General features: G+C 43.7%; 1 protein-coding gene across 12 annotated transcripts in view; it reads left to right on the forward strand.

The window, feature by feature from the left end:
• ARVCF (ARVCF delta catenin family member) overlaps window positions 1-24,413 on the forward strand; it is a 429,897-nt gene that overhangs the window by 344,008 nt on the left and 61,476 nt on the right. For all 12 annotated transcript variants that reach the window (XM_039504866.1, XM_039504865.1, XM_039504868.1 and 9 more), the window contains 2 exons: window positions 18,584-18,701; window positions 19,911-20,082. In XM_039504866.1, the coding sequence (XP_039360800.1) occupies window positions 18,584-18,701; window positions 19,911-20,082 (290 nt within the window). The remainder of the gene's footprint in view (window positions 1-18,583; window positions 18,702-19,910; window positions 20,083-24,413) is intronic.

Below are 24,413 nucleotides of genomic sequence, written 5' to 3' on the forward strand. Positions count from 1 at the left end.
CTGCTTAATTACCATTTCCCTCTATTAAATTAACATTCATTGCAGATATTTTTTCAGTTTTGAAGGGGAAAAGAGTAAAATTTAGTTCCTAAATTGCTGATTTTATAGCATGGATCTTTGTGCTAAACTGACCTGATGTCAACAAATATTTAAATTAGTTCACTTGCATAGTAAATAGATGAAAAGTGCTACTTTTCCAGGTTACCATCTGCAGCTTTTCCTGTCAATCCTTCTACTACATAGAGATTCCTGCTCCCAAACAGCCCCAGGATTCAAAGCCTGGCCATGGATGTACTAGTGCATAAAGAGAGACCCTGCCTACTTGACGTGCACCAGAAAATGAATTCTCTACAAAACAATCTTGCACAGAATGGCTGTTCACCATGAAGTTATGGAGGAAGGATGGTTCAGCAGTTAAAACACTAGCCTGGGCTGTAGAAGATCCAGGTTCAGTTCCTGCTCCACGACAAACATCCTATCTGACCCTGGGCAAACCATGTCGTGTCTCTCTGCCTCAGTTCCACATCTGTAAAATGGGGATGAATAGAGAAATATTTTCTCACATTAAAGATTATGAGGCACTGGGATACTATGGTGCTGGGGGCTTTCTAAGTACCCAAAGTAGGTAAATGTTGACAGCCCCCTGCTTTGGAATCAAAATACACAGGAGAATATGGGAGTGTGTGTAAATAATACTCTAATCCGTGTACAGTGTTTCAGATGGTGCTGAGAAAAAGGGGACTCAGTGGAATGTCATAAATTCTGTATTGTGGCTATATTTTGTTCCGGGTGTATATTTAGTATGTGACAGTTTAACAGTCTTCCTCGAGAAGCCAGAACATGTTGTAGTACATGAAAATTGCCCAGCAGAATTAATTCATTACCATTTGGACCAACAAGTGCAAGAGTAGTGGTAATACAGAATACAATCTGTGAACCCTGTACCATTGCCTTAACCTTTTCCTATTCTCCTTTTCTTGGTGTGGGGAACATATTGAGCTACAAAGCTCTGTGGTGATGTCTAGTCTTCCGTAGAGGGGAGTAGGTCCAGCATGACCTTTTACAAGGTGGACCTGTAGAAAAGCTCTGTTCAGAGATCACTAGTTACTAAGTCATGGTGGCACCAACTCTCCACCTGTTCAAAGGAAAAATCCTGCTCAAATTGTTCTGTTGGAAAAGTAACAAGGACCATCCCCACTAAATGCGGGAGCTTAGCTTGTACAAGTAACGTTGTATAATGAGGAGTTGGGATCGAGTGCTCAACTTAAGGTTTCCTGGGTGGGAATGCTAACGTAGCCATTTTGGAAACTAGGCTGTAGTGCGTATTCTCCTATCCCTTTGAGACCCGCTCTAAAGCTTGGCTTTTGCTGCCTAGTGAAGGCATGTTTTCACCAGGGGCCAGATCTATAATGTGGCTGTCCTAATTAGTTATTCTTTTACCTTATTTTTTTGGGGGGGAGGGGGGGAGGATTCTTCTAAGATCACATCGTTTCTTATACCCACCCACGCCTACCTCTCTCTGGAGTTCGGCAACACTGCAGCATTGGCCAACTAAGGGGATAGGTGCTAGAACAGGGGTGACCAACCTGTGGCTCCGGAGCCACATGTGGCTCTTCAGAAGTTAATATGCGGCTCCTTGTATAGGCACCAACTCCAGGGCTGGAGCTACAGGTGCCAACTTTCCAGTGTGCCGGGGAGTGCTCACTGCTGAACCCTTGGTTCTGCCACAGGCCCTGCTCCCACTCCCTCCCCTGAGCCTGCCGTGCCCTTGCTCCTCCCCCCCAAGCCTTCTGCACCCCATGAAACAGCTGATTGAGGGGTGCGGGGTGGGAGGGAAAGTGCTGATCAGCGGAGCTGCTGGTGAGTGGGAGGCACTGGGAGTGGGGTGGGGGAGCTGATGGCGCGGGGGAGCTGCTGAAGTATTGTGGCTCTTTGGCAATGTACACTGGTAAATTCTGGCTCCTTCTCAGGCTCAGGTTGGCCACCCCATGCTAGAATGTCACAGGAGGTTTGTCTTGCCAGAGGCTGAGTGCTGTGTTCCCACTCCTGGTGGTGGGGGACCATGCTCAGTCACCCAGATAGCCCCATTCTGTAACCTTTTCCAGAGCCTGATGTCTGTGAATGTTGAATTGCAAGGAAGGAGGGCAAAAAGCTATGTAAAAATGCACCAGTTATACCCTCTATGCCTATTAATAATGATTAATGTCTATCTTTTCTCCAAAGAAAAGTGACTGGGAATTAGTTTTCAAGATGAATTACTTTCAAGCTTTATCTGTCTTCCGATACTGCAAGCATGATAATAAATACATAACAGTAGCATTATATTTCCCCTATCCACCTTCCCACCTACATGAGGTAGCATTGAACTCAGACTGACAGAAGTGGAAAGGCAACAAAGCGTAAATCTTGGATTGGAGAGAGCTGGTTGTATGAGCTTCTTCTAAATAGCTCTGTCTGGTGAAGAAAAGGGCATGGGAGGTGAGACACTGGGGAGATCACTGCAGTACTGTCAAGGTGGCGTTGGCCTGCGCCAGGGGAACGTTGAGTAATTTGCCTGTTGAAGCATGACAGGACAGAGAACGTATTTAGATGAAGGTTTTCAGATGCAGGCTTTCTTAAAATGACAGTGAATAAAGGATTAAGCTTAAGTAAGTAGTCTACATTTTATACAGAGAAACATCATTCCATAACTCCCCTCTGAGGGCTAGGAAAGGGTCCAAGATGTCCCCCCACTCTGAAATGGGATCCTCTGACAAAGCCCTTTGGATGATCTTTCTCCATTTACTATGACAGCATATTTCAACTGGCCTCCTTTTAACCCAGGTAGACTGGACAGGGCCTCTTTCAAAACATAACATATTGCACTACAGTCACACAGAAGAGTAGTGTCTGAGTGACACCAAGTGCCGCTGAATTATTGTGTCCCACTGCTTCTGTTGTCATCTCCTCATCTTCACTCATGCTACTGATTGTGTGAGGCATTGGGTTAGTTGCCTGACCTTGTGTCTCAGTCAGTGTAGTAGAAAATGGAGTTCAAAAAATATACATCAGACTTTGCTGAGAAGCAGGTACATTTTGAGCTGCACTTTCCTCAGGGAAATAACTTCAAAAAGTGAGGAAAATTGAATCGACGACATTAAAACAACTTTTCCAGGCAACTTTCTCTTTAGGGACAGCAAACACTGAACAAACTGGAAAGAGGGTGAGGTTTATCTGTAGAGTGCAGGTTCAAAAAACAACAGTTAGACTCCTAAGGAAGTGTAATAAAGAGGAGAAAGCGAAGGCAGTTTCTTAATTAGCTTACTGATACTGTACAGGATCATAGCATATGGCTGTCCTGGGGCTTATCTGATGAGTAGAGCGTTTAATTCCTGCTAGTGAAGAGCTGTTAGAGTTCTGCCTGACAGTTCCTGATGTTTAGCTTGTAATATAAATAAATTATGCATAGATTTTAGTAGCAGAGATATAGCCTAGTTACATGCAACCTTAATGCTTTACAACCAAGTCTAAGGTATAAATTAAAGTTGTACACTTGCTTATTGCCTTCTGTCATTTCCTTAGGAAGGAATATAGGTCCCTTACCTCTTGGCTCTAAATGAAGGGAACTAGAAAATGTATGTTACTATGGTTTGATGAAAAGTGAGTTCACAACAAAACTTACCAATACCTTTTGGAATGGGGTTGATGTAGAAAGGGGGTATAGCTTACATTATTCCATACCCCTAATGGATACAGAGGCCTTCTGTTTTTACACAAAGTAATTCAGAGATTCTTTTCAGATGGTTGGACAAACAGAGCCTCTTACCTTCTCTCAGAGCAAAAAATGGAATAATAATTTTGAAGCTAAGCAGCCACCAGCCATTCCAGTATTCTCTTGCTGCATGTTTCGGAGCAGCTCAGTGTTACAGAAGAGCAAAACAAGGCTCCCACAACTAGGTCATATTAAAAGTAACCAGCAAATATTTTACAAAAGAAGTAGTACATGTATTTTTATGTGCTGAATGCCCCAAATAGCAAAGGGCAAATCTCTCAGCTGCAACTGAGCTTTGTCCAGCTACGCTGGAAGGACAGGAGGCAATGGATGTGGTTTAAATTAGGATGCAACTTTATTATCTGGAATATATGGGATCCCAGCAAATAAATTGTACAGTGCAGGTTGTCATTTCCAGAATCTTTTCCATATACATGGATGGCTGCTGTGAGCCCTCTCTCTTTCCAGTCCAGTCCCAGGCATCCTGCTGCTGTAACCCTGCCACTCTCCCCTCGTATGAGGGTTAAGGGGCCTAGAAAGGAGGGTGGTTGACTCCCTGCCATACCAGACATAGGCACCTTGAACCCCCTTCCTCAGCAATCTTAGTGGATGCTTCCTTTACCAATCAGTTTTATCAGATCACCTTATCCATTCCATAATAAGTACCTGCACTGCACATCTGCCACAAGCTTTACATAAATTGTGACATTTATAGCCTAATCCACGTGCCCCATCCCACCAGGCCCCAAACCCTCTTTGCCTTGGCCAATCTGGTGGTGAGGGAAAAATTCTTTTCCAGACTCCAAGAAAAGGAGCATAATGCCCAGATATGGTCATGATGAAACTCAGTCCTTTAACTGCTTCCATGAGTGGGAAGATGGTGCCGCCAGGCCATTCAAGGTGAAAAAGGGCTTTACAGGATCTACACAGGGCATAAATAGCCCCTCTCTTCTGCTCCTCTGGGGGAGTGCCCCCCTCCCCAGTCTAGCTGTGCAGCTTCCTGCTTCTCCCTATTCTTTCTCCTTTTGCTCCCTTGCTGTGAGCTGGAGAGGATGGCCTTAAAAGGACAATGACCCCTTCCTTTCCAGCCTGCTGGAGGAGGCTCCCATCAATTATGTTGATGAGGCAAGTACCCTTTTCTTCCGTCCAGCCTGCCATTGGACCCATTGCTTAAGTCTGGGGATTGGTCCTGCTTTGAGCAGGGGGTTGGACTAGATGACCTCCTGAGGTCCCTTCCAACCCTAATCTTCTATGATTCTATGACAACATTGTTAAACCATGCTGCTGGCTATTCCACCCTTGGTTATCACAGGGAACTCCTTAAATCAAAGAATTGAGAGTGAGGAAGGCAACTGTGAGCTTTCTTGACTGTGTCTACACTATGTAGGTTTCTCCAGAGCACAGACTAAACTCCCTGATACAGCACTTGGCTGTTATACAGCCGTTTGCCAGTATTTGACCAATTAAAAAACAATATCGATTTTGAATAGATGAAAGGGCCTCTGCCACATGGGGCAGCCACTGCTGCTGAAGCTCTATTCTGTTGGGACTACCCCAGTATTTATGTGCTGCAGTAAATTCTGCCCAGATCCATTCTCCACTCTGGATGGCTGTCTCCTGCAAAGCTTCTCCCTTCAAATAGACCTCCTGCTCTCACCCTTGGGCTTTGGTTTTCTCACCATCACCTGACTTCAGACTGCTCAGATCCTGACCTTACTGTCCTCTGCTAATATTGGGTAGCCTTCTTTAATATCAGTGACCTCTCTACAGCCAGCCAGTTCCCACCGGCTTCCTTGTGTCATATGCCACGTCCTGCTGACTGACTCTGTCCTGCTCACCCTATCTGATACCAGGACCTCTTTTGCATCACAGGTTCCTTTTCACTTTCGGTTATTAGGATCCATATTCCCTGAATCTCAAAGTTAAATTGCTTGGGATTCAATGAGGAGTAAAATGTGGAATTCATCAGATCTCTGTCTGAAATTGAAAAAAACGGTTGGCTTGAAATGAGTTACGTGCTGAAGATAGCACTTGCCATTTGGGACATTCTGCATTAAAGTACACAAAGAAATTCAGCACAATTTACTACATGTGTTCTTAATAATTACAGGTCATCTTTGGCAAACATCTGACAGGATTGTGAACTGGGATTGAGTCTCAGAGCTGATGGGTGGGACAGGCAATACATTAAACCCAGCCTTGCAAAACAGTATGTGACAGAGTCAGGCCAGATGGCTACAGGAGAGTGATAGAAGGCAGATATTTTAGCCCCAGGTTAGGTAGGTCCCCTTTCGCTGGGTAAGGTAACAGGGAAGGTTCCAGAATAATCAGGAACTTTCTGGAAACAATTAAGGCAGACAGGCTGATTAGAACACCTGCAGCCAATCAAGAAGCTGCTAGAATCAATTAAGGCAGGCTAATCAGGGCACCTGGGTTTAAAAAGAGAGCTCACTTCAGTTTGTGGTGCGCATGTGAGGAGCTGGGAGCAAGAGGTGCAAGGAGCTGAGAGTGAGAGGGTGTGAGGGTGTGCTGCTGGAGGACTGAGGAGTACAAGCGTTATCAGACACCAGGAGGAAGGTCTTGTGGTGAGGATAAAGAAGGTGTTTGGAAGAAGCCATGGGGAAGTAGCCCAGGGAGTTGTAGCTATCGTGTAGCTGTTACAGGAGGCACTATAGGCAGCTGCAATCCACAGGGCCCTGGGCTGGAACCCGGAGTAGAGGGCGGGCCCGGGTTCCCCCCAAACCTCCCAACTCCTGATCAGACACAGAAGGAGTTGACCCGGATTGTGGGTTCCACCAGAGGGGAAGATCTCTGAGGTGAGAAAATCCGCCAAAAAGCGCAGGACCCACCAAGGTGGAGGAGGAACTTTGTCACAAGTTGTGGCAACACAAGCCCAAAGAAACAGTGGAACAAATGAGTGTCCCATATGCCATACCTATGCCAAAAATCAAAGTATTCCTTGGAGTGCATCAAAAAAGAAAAACAATTTAACTTTCTCGTCACAAAAACTATCCTTTCCGCACAGAGAGGCACGAGGGCACTTTAAACAAAGTATTTTTCATGACTGATGAACCAGCACTGAAGTAGGATGGTGACTGTGTTATTCCCTAACATTCTGCTCTCCTCTTTCTTGGACAGCTCTACATGATAACAAATGATACTACTTTTCAGCAAGATGGCTGACACCAGCAGTCATTTTGGAAATAGAAGTTTTACTAAAGCACATTGTGTATTATAACTCTGGTGACTTTCTCCAGACCCGAGGAAGAGCTCTGTGAAGCTCAAATGCTTGTCCCTTCCACCAACAGAAGTTGAGCCGATAAAATATATTATGTCACCTGCCTTGTCTCTGTAAATTATAAGTTCTTCTGTGACCCTTTGGTCCCTACCTTTTCACATGTTCCTGTTTAACTATCCTGAAACATGCTGCTTGCCCTGTAAATTTTCAGATTGCCAGGGGATAGAATGAAACAGGGAGGTTGCTTCTCTTTTTAAAAAAAAAAAAAAAAAAAAAAGTTGATAATTTGTATTCTTTCAATGTAAAAAAATAAGTGCCATGCATTTAATCACTATAAAAATCTTGCTGTTGAGGATGATTTGTGTGTGGCTCTGATAGCAGAGGCTGCACACCTATCCCAGAGGTGGTAAAAGTCAACCTTGTTACTGCAGACTTAAATGTTATATTGAGACTTGCATATAATTTAGAGGCCTATGTGATTGTCATTACATTCATATCTAAATCAAGGCTGGATTCCTCACATCCTCCTCACTTCTTTCTATAGTCTTTCATACCAGCAGACCAGAATCCTAATCTGATGAGTTTCTACGCTGGTAGGTGTTTACTTTTATTTAACATTTACTCAGTGTTCCTCCGTTTTGTTTTCCTAGGGAAAGCAGATATTTAAACAGCCGTACAAATCCTCTTCCATTAGTCCTGACTACAGATCAGTGTGCAAGACGTTTGAGATGTGAGAGAGAATCCAGGTCACTTTCTCCTACAGCGGAAAGGCGGGGGAGGGGGAATGTCAAATCCAGGTGTGAGATTCTGTACAGTACTGTTTGTGATTTTCTGCTTTTACATGAAATCAGTCATGCGCTTACACTAATGTGTAAGGTGGTTCAAGATTTTGCCGCTAGCAGAATCACTCACTATGTTTGTCCTAAGAGCATCTTTATTTGTTAAGATTAATATTGTCCTTTGTGTATTCCAATATAGCTTAAAGGGATACTATGAATATATTTGAAGTGTAATGTATAATATATGGAGATATACCTATCTCATAGAACTGGAAGTGACCCTGAAAGGTCATCTAGTCCAGCCCCCTGCCTTCACTAGCAGGACCAACTACTGATTTTACCCCAGATCCCTAAGTGGCCCCCTCAAGTATTGAACTCACAACCCTGGGTTTAGAGCAGGCCAGTGCTCAAACCCCTGAGCTATCCCTCCCCCCAGCCCAGGGCCCTGTGGATTGCAACTGTCTATGGGTGGGTAGGTCTACACTACGGGATTATTCCAATTTTACATAAACCGGTTTAGTAAAACAGATTATATAAAATCGAGTGCACGCGGCCACACTAAGCACATTAATTCGGTGGTGTGCGTCCACGGTCCGAGGCTAGCATCGATTTCTGGAGCGTTGCACTGTGGGTAGCTATTCCGTAGTTATCCCATAGTTCCCGCAGTCTCACCTGCCCCTTGGAATTCTGGGTTGAGATCCCAGTGCCTGATGGGGCAAAAATCATTGTCGCGGGTGGTTCTGGGTAAATGTCGTCACTCATTCCTTCCTCTGGGAAAGCAACGGCAGACAATCATTTTGCGCCCTTTTTCCCTGGATTGCCCTGGCAGACGCCATAGCATGGCAACCATGGAGCCTGTTTTGCCTCTTGTCACTGTCACCGTATGTGTACTAGATGCCGCTGACAGAGGCGATTCAGCAGCGCTACACAGCAGCATTCATTTGCTTTTGCATGATAGCAGAGATGATTATCAGCTGTTCTGTACCATCTACCATACCCTTGTAAATTGGCTATGAGATGACGGTTACCAGTCCTTTTGTGCTGTATCCTCTGCTGCTGTCATAGGTGCCCCTGGCTGAGATTGGCCGGGGGCGCAAAAGACAAAAATGGGAATGACTTCCTGAGTCAATCCCTCCTTTATGGTATCTAAAAATGGAATCAGTCCTGCCTAGAATATGGGGCAAGTGTACTAGAGAAGCAGTGTATCAGAGAACCAGAGAGCACAGCCCCTCCATGTCAGATCCCGCCGAAATGATGAGCTGCATGCCATTCACAGGGGGTGCCCCTGCAATAACTCCACCTGTTGATTCCCTCCTCCCCCAGCCTTCCTGGACTACCGTTGCAGTGTCCCCCCATTTGTGTGATGAAGTAATAAAGAATGCAGGAATAAGAAACAGTGACTTGTTAGTGAGATAAAATGAGGGGAAGGCAGCATCCCACTGCTATGATAGTCCAGGCAGTACAGAATCTTTTCTTTACACATGAAGGGCGGGGGCTGATGGAGCTCAGCCCCCTGTTGCTATGATGAAGACAGTTACCAGCTGTTCTGTACCATCTACTGGGAATGACCAGGAGTTTTTTACCCAGGCGCCCCCGGCCGACCTCACCTGAGGCCAGCCAGGAGCACTCACAGGCTGATGATGAGGACAGGTACCAGTCCTATTGTGCAGCACCATCTGCCACAAGGCTGATGATGAGGACGGTTACCAGTCATATTGCACCATCTACCACCAGTGAGGGGGAAAGAGGATACTGCAATTGAGTGCCGCAGCATCGCGTGTACCAGCAGCATTCAGTAGACATAGGGTGACATTTAGAAGAGTTGAGACAATTTTTTCCCTTTTACTTCTGGGGGTGGGTGGGGGCTGTAAATTGACGAGCTATGCCCTGAACCACCGTGGACAATGTGTTTGACCCTACAGGCATTTGGAGCTCAGCCAAGAATGCAAATGCTTTTCGGAGACTGCAGGAACTGTGGGATAGCTTGAGTCCTCAGTCCTCCCTCCCTCCATGAGCGTCCATTTGATTCTTTGGCTTTCCGTTACGCTTGTCACGCAGCAGTGTGCTGAGTCCCCGCTATGGCGTCTGGAGATTTTTTTAAAATGCTTTGGAATTTCGTCTTCTGTAACGGAGCTCTGATAGAATAGATTTGCCTGCCCATACAGCGATCACATCCGTACAGTCCATGCTGGAGCTCTTTTTGGATTTTGAGTTCAGACTGCATCGCCACCCGGGCTGATCGGAGCTCCACGCTGGGCAAACAGGAAATGATATTCAGAAGTTCATGGGGCTTTTCCTGTCTACCTGGCCACTGCATCCGAGTTCAGATTGCTGTCCAGAGCGGTCAGTGGTGCACTGTGGGATACCGCCTGGAGGCCAATACCGTCGATTTGCGGCCACACTAACCCTAAACCGATATGGTAATACCGATATTAGCGCTACTCCTCTCGTTAGGGAGGAGTACAGAAACCGGTTTAAAGAGCCCTTTATATCGATATAAAGGGCCTCTTAGTGTGGACGGGTGTGGCGTTAAATCGGTTTAACGCTCCTAAAACCGGTTTAAATGTGTAGTGTAGACCAGGCCTCTGTGTGAAGCTCTCTTATTTATACTACTGTAGCCCTCTTTTGGGGAGGACTGGAGAGCAGGAATCAACAAGAAGACAGTTCCTTGTGCAGGGAAAGAAAAGAGCGAAGTATTGAGGACAAACTGACCAGTATCTCTGTGCAGAACTCTGAAGATGAGAACGCCTCTGGTATCAAAGGGTTAAGGAGATTCATAGCTTAGGGTCAGAAAGGACCATCAGATCATGTAGCCTAAGCTTAGGGTTGCCAATTTTGGTTGGATGTATTCCTGGAGGTTTCATTACATGACATCCTTTTTAATTAAAGATTAATCTTTAATTCCTGGAAATTCCAGGGCAATCCTGCAGGGTTGGCAACCTTATATCAGCTCTTGTATAGCACTGACCATAGAATTTCTTCTGATTACAACTTGTATTGCTGCATGAACAGCACTGGAGACAGAAGTCCCACAGAGATGCTAGGAGCGAGGATGCAGCCAGTCAGATATGTAGCAGCTGGATTCTCTTCACCAGTTAGTCACGCTGGCATATAGAAGAAGCTGAAGTATCTTTTTTTTTTTTTCTTCTGTACCCATCCATTTGGACAGGCAGTCAGATTTATTTTATCTATTACAATATTTTCCCCTTCATGCATGTTTGAAAAGTCACACAGGGCTCAGAGCTCTCTCTGCCTCCAAGTTCAACAACAGAAAACCAGCTGAGACCTCTGAGCCCAAATACCATGGGCTAGATCAGTGGTTCTCAAACTTTTGTACTGGTGACCCCTTTCACATAGCAAGCCTCTGAGTGTGACCCCTCCCCTTATAAATTATTTAACACCATTATAAATGCTGGAGGCAAATCAGGGTTTGGGGTGGAGGCTGGCAGCTCATGACCCCCCATGCAATAACCTTGTAACCCCCTGAGGGGTCCTGACCCCCAGTTTGAGAACCCCTGGGCTAGATTCTCAGCTTGTGTATATCATCCTAGCCCTCTCAAACTTAAGATATACACTGATATGCCCCAGCCAAAGTTTTGGCCCCATATTTTATCCTGTTTCCCCTCTCATACCCCATGAACACAGACTTTGGTTAGATGTATAAAGGTGTGTTTGTGTCTGTTACAAATCTGTTTGCCACATGTTGCATACATGTCTGTTGCACACAGTTCAGAAACTTCTGGATCCGTAATCACTAAGCCCGGGTGAAGCTTCCTCCTCTTTCTCTGGAATGTCGTGCTGTCCAAGCAGTGTACAAATCCTCTTTTATGTCTACTGGATACTGTGGAGTATTCATTAGTTTTTATCGCTCTCTTGAAAGGAGTTCGTTTTAGAAGCTCTGTTTAGAGGCTTTCTGTTTGAGCAGAGCTTGACTACCCTTTGATTTTCTCCACATGGTATAAATTGTTAGATACATCAACATAACGTTTCAGTATAGAAGGTTAGCTGCACAACTTGCTTTAGCAAAGAGCTGTGGGACTAAATCTGTATGTTTTGCTGAAAATGTACATTTGAGTGATGTGCATGGCGAAGAGGACAAGATATGAAGTAATAATCCCATGTCGGTTTCAAGTGACCATCTTCCCCTTTATAAGGTGAGATCTACAGTGAAAGGGGGAGAGGTATACATCAATATGATGATATGGGGTGTGGTATAACATAATTCTGTTACAGTTTCTGGAGTCCTAAACTATAACAGGGATCAGCGACCTTTGGCACACAGCCTGCCAGGGAAAGCCCCTGGTGGGCTGGGCTGGTTTGTTTACCTGCCGCGTCCGCCAGTTCAGCCGATTGCAGCTCCCACTTACCGCGGTTCACCGTCCCAGACCAATGGGGGCCGCGGGAAGGGCATCCAGCACGTCCCTCAGCCTGCGCCGCTTCCCTTTGTAAACAGACTAGCCCGGCCCACCAAGGGCTTTCCCTGGCAGGCCGCGTGCCAAAGGTTGCCGATCCCTGAACTATAACAACTGGAGTGCTTGAAGTGTAATTCCATCAAAGACATAACTGAGGTTGCAAGCCCTTCAGAGAATGGAGTGGTGCAATGTATTAAAGTGTGAGAGGTAGTGTCCTCTAGTGCCTGCCCATAGAGAATTACTATTATGAGCTTAAAGATTGCTCTTTTAGCTTCTACTATGGTCTGGTCCACACAGTCATTTCCTTCTCCGTGTTCAAATCTCTCCTGAAGATATGCTTCTCCCATGACAGTGACAAGAAATTAGCCGACTGAGAATGACAAGGTTGAGGGACACTGTTTGGTGAGCTGCTTCTGAAGAAGGGTGCAGAGGTACGATAGGTGAAGAGGAGGTAGAACTGGTGAGAGCAGAAGAGAAGCCAAGAGGAACTTTGCCTCTAGGGATTAGTGCTGAAGGCCATGCCACACAGAGGAGACTTTTTGCTCTACACACTTGTGGATGGGGCCATAAAGGTGGCGTTTCCTCACGTTTCAGGCCTCCCTATCCCAATCCTGGAGTCGGCTGAGGAGCATTTCAGTCCCAGTGCAAATTAACTCTTCAGGGCTGCTCTAACTTGCTCTGGTTTGTAAGGGCCCCTATGAGCTGTTATACTGAGATTGCCAGAGCACATCATGTTTCAGCCAAGGCTCTTCTCTCCCCACCAACCCCCCCATGCTGGGGAGTCCAGCTGTGTGTGACATAGTGCAGTCATCCAATCATTCCCTGATATAAAGCAGCTGGGGATTCCCCTTTTATGTGCACTGCCTGAACTGCACAGAGAGCCCTTAGTGTAGGGAGGGATCTGGACTCTGTGGATTAGTCTGCTTATGAAGCTGTTGGTGCACTGTCCCCTCGGGAGCCAGGGATGTTTGCTGTGACATGGAATAAACCCTGTTTCATACCTACACCTGTGTTGTCCTTGGCTGTCCAACCCCCACAATGTGCAGAAACCTGGTGACCCCACTGGGCACAGTCCCAAACACCAGGTATCTACAAAAGCAGGTGTATCTCCATGAGTTAGTTATAAAAAGGGGATACATCCTGGCAATAGTGTTCCAGGAGGGAAGGTGGAATGTAACCAGTTGTAGTAACCTTGCTGTGTGCTAGTGATGACATTAAAACCCTGACATCTGGTGATGCTCGGTCCATTTTCTTTACAGCATTAATAATCTACTAATCTGATTCTTTTTATTTTATGTTTATCCCAGGGTATTAGAAAGACAAGGCGGGGTCAGGTAATATCTTTTATTGGACCAGCTTCTGTTGGGATGAGAGACGAACATTCCAGTTCCACTCCAAAGAAGAGCTCTGTGTAGCTCAGAAGTTTCTCCTTCATCAACAGAAGTTGGTCCAGTAAAAGACATTTACCTCACCCACCTTCTCTTTCTTTTTACTTTCGTTCAGTATATGCTAATGTCCTGTTGGAAATCCTCATATATCACTTTTAATGCAATTATGGCTTAAATTTCAATATGGTAATTCATTAATCAAGGTACACAAAGGACTTCTAATATTGACAAGTTGAGTTTTTCTTTATTGATGTATTTGCAAAATATATGTCTCTGCATGTCTACATTAATGTTAATCCTAAAATGTATAAAGAAAAGGGAAATACAAAATCCCTGACATTGCTGAGAGCAAAATCCACAAAATACATGAAATGAACATTATTGTAAGTATGGTATCATAAATGAGCCATTTAAAATTTTCTTCTGAATGGGTGAAGAGAAGATGGGGGAGGGAAAAAATTCAGTGTGGAGTAATCTGATCAATTCTTCATTACAATTCTGTCTGTTTTCCTTAAGTTTAGAAATAAAAAAAATTAAAATATATAATAGGGGAATAGGAAATAGGACATGCAACTCCAGGTGGTCCATTCTCATTGTATATCTGCCACCCTTCAGCTCAACAAGCAGTGTTCCATTTTAATGTACTTGAAGGCGGAGCATCTATCATGATCATTCTTATAACTGCTGCATGGTACCATAGAGAATTTGAATCCTAATTTCAGTCTCACACAGTTAGAATTCACAGTTTATGCTATTGGATTAATGCAAGAGGAGAAAAAATATCATACAGAATTCTAGTATCCATGCATCCAATGGAAACTCATCCTTGGTGTTCACTTCTCCCACCCCTTATTGGCAGTATGAGTATGAGATGTATGTTATGGTTTAAGAATAGGATTTATTTGTCACTACATTTTACGTGCATTCTAATTATAGAGAGTTAATAAGCTATAACATGCAACTTACAATTACATGTGTATTCATATTTTGAAAGGTCTCTGAGCAAATGTTTCCTTTTAGTTGTCTAATTAACATCTCAATGTGCCCATAAAGATGTGGAAAATGATTAATTTGTTAATTATATTGAACAATATTGGCAGTAATTATACTTGAAGAAAAATTGGCTGCCTAGTCCAAATGGAAAAGGGCAGCGATTCCATAACTTGGACTTTTGAGAGAGAACATTTTTAATATGGGATTGTGAAATTCAAAGACCCTGAAGCTGACACGTTGGCTATGTTTCTATTGATATTAGTAAATGTCGGTCTTTGGTGGCAATCGTATGGATAGACGTTTCTAAAGAATGTACTCAAGCATGGTGCAGAAGCATTTTGCCATTTCATTCCCTTTAATTTCAGTGGAAGTAGGGAAGCTAAATTCCCTTCCAATGCCTGGAAAATTTAATTGTAATATGAAATTGGCAGGCACCAGCAGTTAATTCTTCCAGTGTATAGGATCAAGAAAAGAGAGATTTCCTGTCTCAAGGAGCTTACAGTCCAAGGAATTGTCTTCACTGAATTGTTAGTTCAAGATAGTATATTGGAGGAGCTGCATTTCAGCTAGCCTAGCTCAAAGAAGAGTGGCCACACTGCAAAAAGTGACTTAAGCCAGTGGTCTCCAAACTTTTTTGATCGCGCACACCTGTCGGTAAAAAGTTTTTGAGCTCGCAACCCCTGCCGCACCGGCTCTACCATTTTTAAAAAATTTAAAAAAATTTAAAAATTTAAAAAAAAACAACTGTTCAGACTCCTGCCTGAACTGCTGAAGTGGGGGGGAGATAAGCGCTCCTCCTGCAACGCAACCCACTGACTTAAGCTATGCTTAAGTATCTCCCTGTTCACTTGTCACAATATTGCTCCTTCCAACCTGTAGTGTAGTTCAGGAGAACATTTGTCAGCTGTGGGCAGACAGATTGTAGTGTTTGCCCAGCAATTTATTACAGTGCACCGTTTCCATTGGTGGTGGTGGTCTGCATTCCAGTGGGAAGCCATGAATCCGATTCTAAATTATGAGCTTTTCAAAATGCTGATCTTCATACAACAGTCGTTTTGGACACACAAGCACCATATTGGGTACAAGATGCAGTGAAGCAGCCTTTCAGCAGTGGCTTGTCACCCTGAGAAGGTGGTGACATGCTTTCCTGAGGCAAGCATGGAAGCTGCTTGCAGACATGATGGGGGAGTGGACACACATACTGCAGATATTAAGAACATAAGAACGGCCATACTGGGTCAGACCAAATGTCCATCTAGCCCAGTATCCTGTCTTCTGACAGTGGGCAATACCTGTTCTGTTCATTCCTTCTAGGGCATCTGACAATCATCAAGTGAACCATCTCCTGTCACCCATTCCCAGCTTCTGGCAAACAGAGGCTAGGGGCACCATCCCTGCCCATTCTGGCTAATAGCCATTGATGGACCTATCCTCCGTGAACTTACCTAGTTCTTTTTTGCACCTTGTTATAGTCCATGCCTTTACATCATCCTCTGGCAAGGAGTTCCTCAGGTTGACTGTGTGTTGTTGTGTGAAGAAATACTTCCTTTTGTTTGTTTTAAACCTGCTTCATATTAATTTCATTTGGTGACCCCTGGTTCTTGTGTTCTGGGAAGGAGTAAATAATACTTCCTTATTTACTTTCTCCACACCAGTCATGATTTCATAGACCTCTGTCGTATCCCCCCTTAGTCGTCTCTTTTCCAAGCTGAAAAGTCCCAGTCTTATTAATCTCTCCTCATATGGAAGCCATTCCATACACCTCAGCATTTTTGTTGCCCTTTTCTGAACCTTTTCCAATTCCAGTATTTGATTGAGATGGGGCAACCACATCTGTGCAATGTCCCTATGCAGGCCTGTGGTTCTGGACTATGATCACAAGCACTGAGTGAACGGTCTGGTAGCATGGCTGCAGCTTATGGTAGCATGTCAGGGAGGTGATGGCAGCAGACCGAGGCTGGGCCTGAACCTGGGCTGGGGCCCGGACCTGGCTGTTCACGCACCTGCTGGCCATAATACCCAGCATGTGTTTGAACATGTCCATTTGCTGCTGGTGCTCCTCACTTTTTGCTACTGGTGGTCCTGCTCTCTCCTGGGCAATGTGTTCAGCCACCACCTCCTCCTTCTCCAGCATCCTCTCAGCTGCAGCCTGGAATTGCCATTCCTGCTCTAGCACCTTCCTCTGTAGCTCAGAGAGGAGGTCCGATCTTTTGCCAAAGTCCCTATGCATCTCCATCAGAAGGTTCTCCCTTGTCCTCTTTCTGCTTCTCAGGTTCTGGCAGATGGGCCTATAAAGGAAACAAACAGTATGTTGTTTTGCTTTTCTTTTTTTCTTTTGCTCATGACAGAAACATTACTTCCCCTTGACTTTGCATCACAGCTAGGCAAAAGTTGCAACTTTTTTCTCAGTGGCACCTGCTCCCTTCCATAACTCAACTTTTCCCTCTGAAGCTGTAAGATTCCAGAGTTGCTGGCCATCTTAACAATGGCAAGTGCTTTGCATCTATTCTTAAAACTAAACCTTAAAAATGGTTTGGGGAGGTGTAGGAGGGGGCAGGCCTGGGGCAGCAGAACAGTACCAGTTATGTTCTTAACGCTTTTGGGCTGCGGTGGATTTGGAAGATATTCATTTGCTGGAGATTTCTCAGTGGAAGACACACCTCTGAAGCAAAATAATTGATATAGGCCATGAAGCTGTTTCGCCATCTTGTGACTGGTGCAAATTAATGACTGATAGTGAAGAGTGAGATACGAAGGAGGTTGTGCGAAGTTTGCCCTGCCTAAAAGCTTGACACAAAGAGACCAGTTGGATACCCTGCTGTATGAGACGTTCTGCTGCAAAATTCCACAGGATTGGAGTCAAATTTGAGCCAACATAAAGAACTACATATAGAAGTAGACAAAGAACCCCCCCAGCATCTCCAAGCTCATCACCAGAAGCATGTTCCGAACAGACCAGGACACAGCAAGTCAAAGTGGTACCAGACCAAGAGATGCAAAACCTGCAAACATATCTCCACTGCTACAATGATCAACACCCCGCACAATACACCTTTCAAGATTCATGGGTCCTACATATAGCTGTCCCTTAGCCAGTGCACTAAATGCTGCACTCTTGAATGAACTCACTCAGGAAAATGATAAAAGACCTGTGAGTGAACACTTTTTTCCACTAAGTGATCACTCTATATCTGATCTATCAGTCCTTATCCTCCAAGAAAATCTGCACAACGCTCTCAAATGACGAGCCTGGGAGCTTAAATTCACATTATTGCTGGACACTAAAAATCATGGTCTTAATAAAGAGACTGGATTTATGGTTTATTACAACAATCTGTAACCCAGTAACACTCTGTTTTTTCTCTATGACTAAGGAGTTTTAATGAACAAGTTCACCTTGAATGGTCCGTTAGAATATGTGCTAACTACTTATGCTAAACTCTCTGGTCGACCTTGTATTTAGGTCTGACACTGAGTACCTTTCCCAGACCTGAGGAAGAGCTCTGTGTAACTCAAATGCTTGTCTATTTCACCAACAGAACTTGGTCCAGTAAAAAAAACCTTTACTTCACCCACCTTGTCTCTCTTGAGAAGCAGAAGCATTCACCCAAGAGAGAAATGCCTAGGAGCACACACACACACTTCTGGGATTACAGGGTTGGGCTTGTTCTGTGTAATAACTGCTATAAGTATTGTGAATGTAGCTGTGATACATGAGGTTTGAGCTGCAATGGAAGCCCAGAAGAATGAACTGATCAAACTTCCTATAACCATCTAATTCAGTTTTCATTCAGAGTTAATAATTTGCAGGTTTGTGGTCCATGCTTTTCAGACACTAGGCAAAGAAGATTCCATGGTTTGTCAGACTTTCTCCAGCGGATCCTCTTTTCATTACCAGAAAACTCCCAGATTGATCCACATGTGTTGGGTTCCTCAAAAATGTAGAAAAAAGCAGCATAGATTTGACCTTTTATTGTAAAGGTTATGGTGCTAAATGTTGCTTTTGCATTGTTCTTTGTCAGGAATGTAAGTTCAGATGGCGCAGAAGCTCGGAGAAGACTAAGAGAGTGTGATGGCTTAGTGGATGCTCTCCTTCATGCTCTACAGTCTGCAGTTGGCAAGAAGGATACAGATAACAAGGTGATCTTGTGTGTCACAATTTGGATAAGAGTTTGCATTAGTTAAGGGGTCGAGCTCTGACTTCACTAGAAGCTGAGTTTTGTTTGCTCTTGCAAAATAGGCCTGCATTTGTCTAAGGACATTCTGGAATGATAATCTAGTGTCATAAATTGGGTCATCAGAATGATAACATTGTTAGCTTGTCTGATACGGGTAAGGCATATTGTGGGAGGAAGCAAGTGGAAAGATAATACTACAGTAAATGCAATAGCATTTTATTATTATAATTACTCTTCAGTTATTTTATGTTCATGCCCTAAGTCAAAATTGGGGCCCTGTTATGGTAGGCTCTGTATAAAATCTAGTTAAGGAGACAGTCCCTGCCCAAGAGAACTTAGTCTTGTTGAGACAATATTGTACATATTGTTCCGAGGCCAAATTCTGTTCTCATGCTGCTCCCACTGAAGTCAGCAAGTGTTGATTGCTCTCTAAGGGTACAACTTGGCCCATATGGTTTTACCACATCCCATGACATGAAAGTAACTTATGAGGCAGAAGGCCAAAAACCTTCATTTACTTGAGAAATCAGGGAATGTAGTAGAACTTTACAACTCTGAATGCTTTGTTGGTTATATAAAATGTCTTAGCTTTATATTTTTTTTCAAACTAATGAGTCTGTCTGTCTGAGACCTGCAGAAGCAAACTGCACTCGAAAGTTTTGTCACTTAATCACAGACCATTTTGTATGTTGATTTTTAAACCACCTGATGTTTTCCTTTGCAACCTACAGAGAACTGTTAAGGATTAACTATTACTACAAGGTCTGCTTGTATTCCTATTGATTTCAGTGCAAGCCTGAAGTTTGGGCCAGAGAAAGTTCAGCTAAATGGGTCTCTTGATGGGACGGGGGTGGGGTGGGGGGGGATGGTGTATCGGAAAAGGAAAATGTTTGATGATATAGTAACTGCCCAGTACATCTTTTATAGTCAAATCTATATTCTTTAAACAAGATCAGGTGGTGTCTTTGATCAGAGAACCTGTGTCTTGCATAGGTGCTATTTATGAAGGGAGTTAAATTTAAAACATTGGTTTAATGCTTATTTGATCAAATCCACTTTGAAAACTTCATTCTTCCCTCAGGAAGAATTTTTATTTTCTTCCCCCATGTAAAAGTTTGCAGATATGAGGGTGTTTGTTTGTTTTTTCCCCAATTTAAATCTCTTCTGACAGTCCGTGGAGAACTGTGTGTGCATTATGCGAAACCTTTCATATCACGTCCACAAAGAGGTCCCAGGAGCCGACAAGTACCAAGAGCTGGATGCAAATCAGCCTACCAGCACAGGAGGCTCTCAGAAGAAGAAGAAAGAGGACGCTGGCTGCTTTGGAGGGAAGAAAGCTAAAGGTTTGTGTCATAGTGGTCTCATAAATAAGAGTGATTCTTGGAGTCACATTGCTGTGTATACCCCCTGATCCTGCAAGCAAGCTTGTGTAATTTTACTAACATAAGTAACTTCATTGGCACCAATGGGACTACTCACATAAGTAGAGTTATACAGTTGCATGTTTTCTATCTCTGTGATTCTATGCTTGCAGGATTGGGGCATTGTTGATCTTCCCTGTTCATTATTACTAACTATTTTAGGAACTGTTCTCTCATTGATATGTATGTGTAACATCCATTTAACAATAGTGGTTATGTGCACTGAAGTATGACCAGCTCCTTCATGTCCACTGCTGGCGAAGGCTGATGTTTTCAGCGTCTCATCATGTGCCAGTGTTGCCTCATGCATCAAATCCCCTGAAAGTTTCACATTAGTTCCATCCATCTTGCTCCACAGCATTTGCTGATTTATCTGGAAACGAGCCAAATACACTCTAATTTCCATGCATGGTTGTCCTGTCTCTGCCTGTTTCATATTTTTTTTTAATCTATCACATTTTTTTTTAAAAAAGCACAACGCCGTCACTCTTACATTCATTTAAATTGCAAATATGATTCTAGTAGCTTTTAATTGTCAGTCACTTTAGACCTGTTCTCTCCCTGTTGGGCACGAGTGTCACAAATACGTTGCATCTCAAGAGGGGATTAATAAAGTCTCAGTAAACCTCCTTTTTATCTTCCTTTCAAATACTGCCACTCAACTTCTATAGTTCCTCATTAGTTGAGGAAATACAACTTCCAGACAATTCTCTCTTAAAGTTTCCAAGTTGGGCACCCAGTTCTTTGTTAGTGTGTACTCAGATTCCTGTGGGTAGACAAAGACTGTTTGGGGTTTTTTTATGCTGATCATTGGCCAGGTATGAAATTGCTCTAATTTGAGTGCACAAATTTGAGGGCCCTAACCTACAGTCCTAGGTTTAAAAAATTTAGTCCTCCCACATATACTGAACTTAAATATCTGGTGTCAAGTTATTCTAGTTCCGTGTACTACAGTAGTTATTGTAGTATGTATCACAGTAACCACAGTCTGTCTTCAGCTTGACCTAATGTAATTTTAAATAAAAAAAAAAATAGGTCTTTAGCGATTGGAAAAACTCTTTGAGGAGGCAGAAAACATCACTTGCTTGGCCAGGACTTATACAGTGTATATGAGAAAAGGTAATATGATTTTCTTTACAAACAATTAACTTATGCTCACTTGAGCCATCTGCTCTTTCCATTTGTGGGTCCATATTATCCTGCCACTTGAGAGCAATGTCATTGGGGTGGAAGCATGTGAAAAATACATCTGATGGGTGAAATATATTCCCTGTGTAGAGAGAGAGAGAGCGAAAGCATGATGGCTGAGATCTAATGATTTTCGTCTTGATGAGTGAAGAGCCTGCGGACTTCTAAATGACTGCACTGCTCTTGTATGTCAGATGTCGATCCACTTCCCATAGGACCCAGCCCTGTACATGTTCTCTGTCTGTATATGGTTTCTGAATTTATCAGCCAAAAATTTGGGGGTTGTATTTTGGGGAAAGTTGGGGCCAAAATCATGAGGGACATTGAGGACAAACTGCCATTGACTTGAGTGAGAGATGCAGATACTTGGTGGCCTCTCAATTTTGGCTCACAATGTTCAGCAGAAAATCCCAATTATTTTTCCCAAGCATGTTTTAGTCCTTTTTCCTATGCAGCTCTCAGCTGTAAAATTCATGTTGTTTTCTAGGATGGAATTGACTAGTAGCAATGCAGAGCTCCCAGCTGGTGATGTGCAGATCAGAAGGGTTGAGAGGGACAAGCAGGCTTAGTATTAAAAATCCATTAGTAAGTCTGCTTTTAAAAACATCTAAATTTCTATGAAAATCTAGACTAAAAATTCCTTACTCTTCTCGGTCTAGCACTTGAAAATAGATTATTTTTTTTAAAATCTTGTGATGTTTTGTTATTTTATTTCATGGTCATTGATCATAGCATTTCAAACATCTCTGCAGAGGGCTAGTCTGCCTCCTTTCCCCCACTACCTTCAGCATTTTTGGAAATAACTAAAAAGGAAAAGAATCTTCAGGGGAAAAAACACTCTTTCAGCAGGAACAAGAGGGAAGGGGAAAGTGTTTTTATTAGTGAGAGTTAGGGCAGCCCTGTGAATTTCAGGTTTGTTTCTGTGCTGTGAAATTCTGCCTCTTTGTGATTGTTCCTTTGTATCTTCTTCCTTCCTGTAAACTTTTGTTTTTCCTTTACTGCTTTTCTGGTAATTAGAGGAGTGGTTCAATCAAGGTGAGTCCTTCCAGTACACTCTTTCCAACGTTGCCATAATCTCCTTCCTTTCTCCTTTTACATGCAAGGATTAGAGGTGGCACAGTGACCTCACTGACCCAACACCTGCAATACAGGGGTTAGCTCTGTGTTTCCCTGATGCTCATTTCTGCTGCTGTCACTTGGAGATCTCTTAGGTACACGCAAAGTGCCCATCTGATGAAGGAGCTATTTCCAGTCTTGGTGCTATTTGGAAGGGGTCACACTCAGGAAAGAATACAGGGCCATATTCATCCAAAGTGTAAGCCCACTAAGTGCATGGAATTGCACGTGGGAATTTGGCCCTATATTCATGTGCTAAGGGATCGGGTAAAGGCATATGGCCAAATTTTTCTCACCAAGGCTAGTGAGAGACGTAGTCTAGTGGTCTGAATGTGTGAGTGGGCGCCAGAAATCCCTGTTCTAATCCCAGCTCTTTACTAACTCCATTTGTCATCCTAGGCAAATCGCTTAACCTACCTGAGCATCTGTTTCCCCTGCAGAATGAGGATAATGCTTCCCTCCCTCACCTGGTAGTTTTGAGGCTTCATTAGTTCATACAGTGGCTTGAAGATGAAAAGTGCTGTTCTGTTTATTGCCATTGATTTGATGGTGGCTGCTGGAATGGGATGGGTTTCAGGTGATGACGAGTGATAGTTGCTGCTGGCGCAATGGACTGAAGAGGGTTAGGGTGAAAAGCCAATGGTGGTCTGCAGTGTCATTAGGGAGACCTCGCTTTCTAGCTTCCCACTAATCAGGCCCTGGAACAGGAGTGTTGCTAAGGTGGAACTCAGCCCCTGGGAGGAGCAAATGCCTCATGTCACTTAACTCAGCATTTTTCTAGCTGATGAATTAGCAGCATGTTATTAACTGGCCCTTATGGGGCTCTTTCCCTTTCAGTTCTTCTCGCCCAGAAAGATGCTGGCTGGGGATTTTGTCCTTGAGGGAAGTGTGGTGTAAAATGGAAGGGGGACATGGGATGTCCTTTGGGCTTTTTCAGGGAAGCATAGAACTGTTGTGGGAAGAACACTGAAATATTAGTCGTAAATAACACAGGGTCACATCCTGAAGTCCTCACCAACCTTTTAGAAAGCATTTGATCCAGTAAGGATGACAGTACGTGAGCCAGAGTAATGTTTTTGATAAGTCCTTATGTGAAGGAAGAAACTTTAATTTCATGGTTTACATGATTTATAATCATATATTACACAAGCAACTTTCCTGCCAGGCTGCTTTCCCACACCAAAACACTGTGTCAGCTACTATAGCCCAGCCCCATAAAACAGGCCTCTCAGCAGCTGTATTAAAAGCTGCCTGTCTTTTGGTGAGGTTCTGAGTGGGGCTTCAGATCTGACAATATCTTCTTCTGCGTGCCAGGGGTAGGAGGGGGGGAAAAATCTATACGCAGAAACTTTGCACTTTAAAACGTATTGGTGTCATCTGCCAGTGGAATCATTAAGAATCACTATGCTCCATGACTGTCACTGCAGGAATGGCTGAATTTGTCAGGGGCTTAGGGCTGAACTTTTGTAGGACAGGGCTGATCTTACATTGTAAGTTTTGCATGACATCAGTTGGGGAAGAGAGTCATGTCACCCAATTTTGCAATTATGATTAAAATTATGAATGGATTTTAAAATAGGTAAATTTAATCCATTTTTACAAGTGCCCGTCCTCTCATGTGGGTGCTACCGAAACCAGTTTAAACCAATACAACTCAATGGTTCAAAAAAGGCCATAATTATATGAATCTTCCCATCCTCACGCAGACTTCTCTTGGCTCCTCCCCTACATCACAGATTTCTCCTTCCTAATCCGCTCCTCCCACAGGAAAAACCCTGGGAATTTAGATGCCTTGCAACATGATTTGCAGTTTCCTAACCCTGGTACTTGGTGGACCAGCATGGAAAAGTACTCACTGAGGACTCTCCTCACTCAGAAAATAATGCTTTCTCTTTAAACTGCCAGCTGATTACAACTGCTGTCCTATCACATGAGAAGAGAAGCTGTTT

The sequence above is a fragment of the Mauremys reevesii genome, linkage group 18 (assembly GCF_016161935.1).
Source record: "Mauremys reevesii isolate NIE-2019 linkage group 18, ASM1616193v1, whole genome shotgun sequence".
NCBI classification, from domain to species: domain Eukaryota; kingdom Metazoa; phylum Chordata; order Testudines; family Geoemydidae; genus Mauremys; species Mauremys reevesii.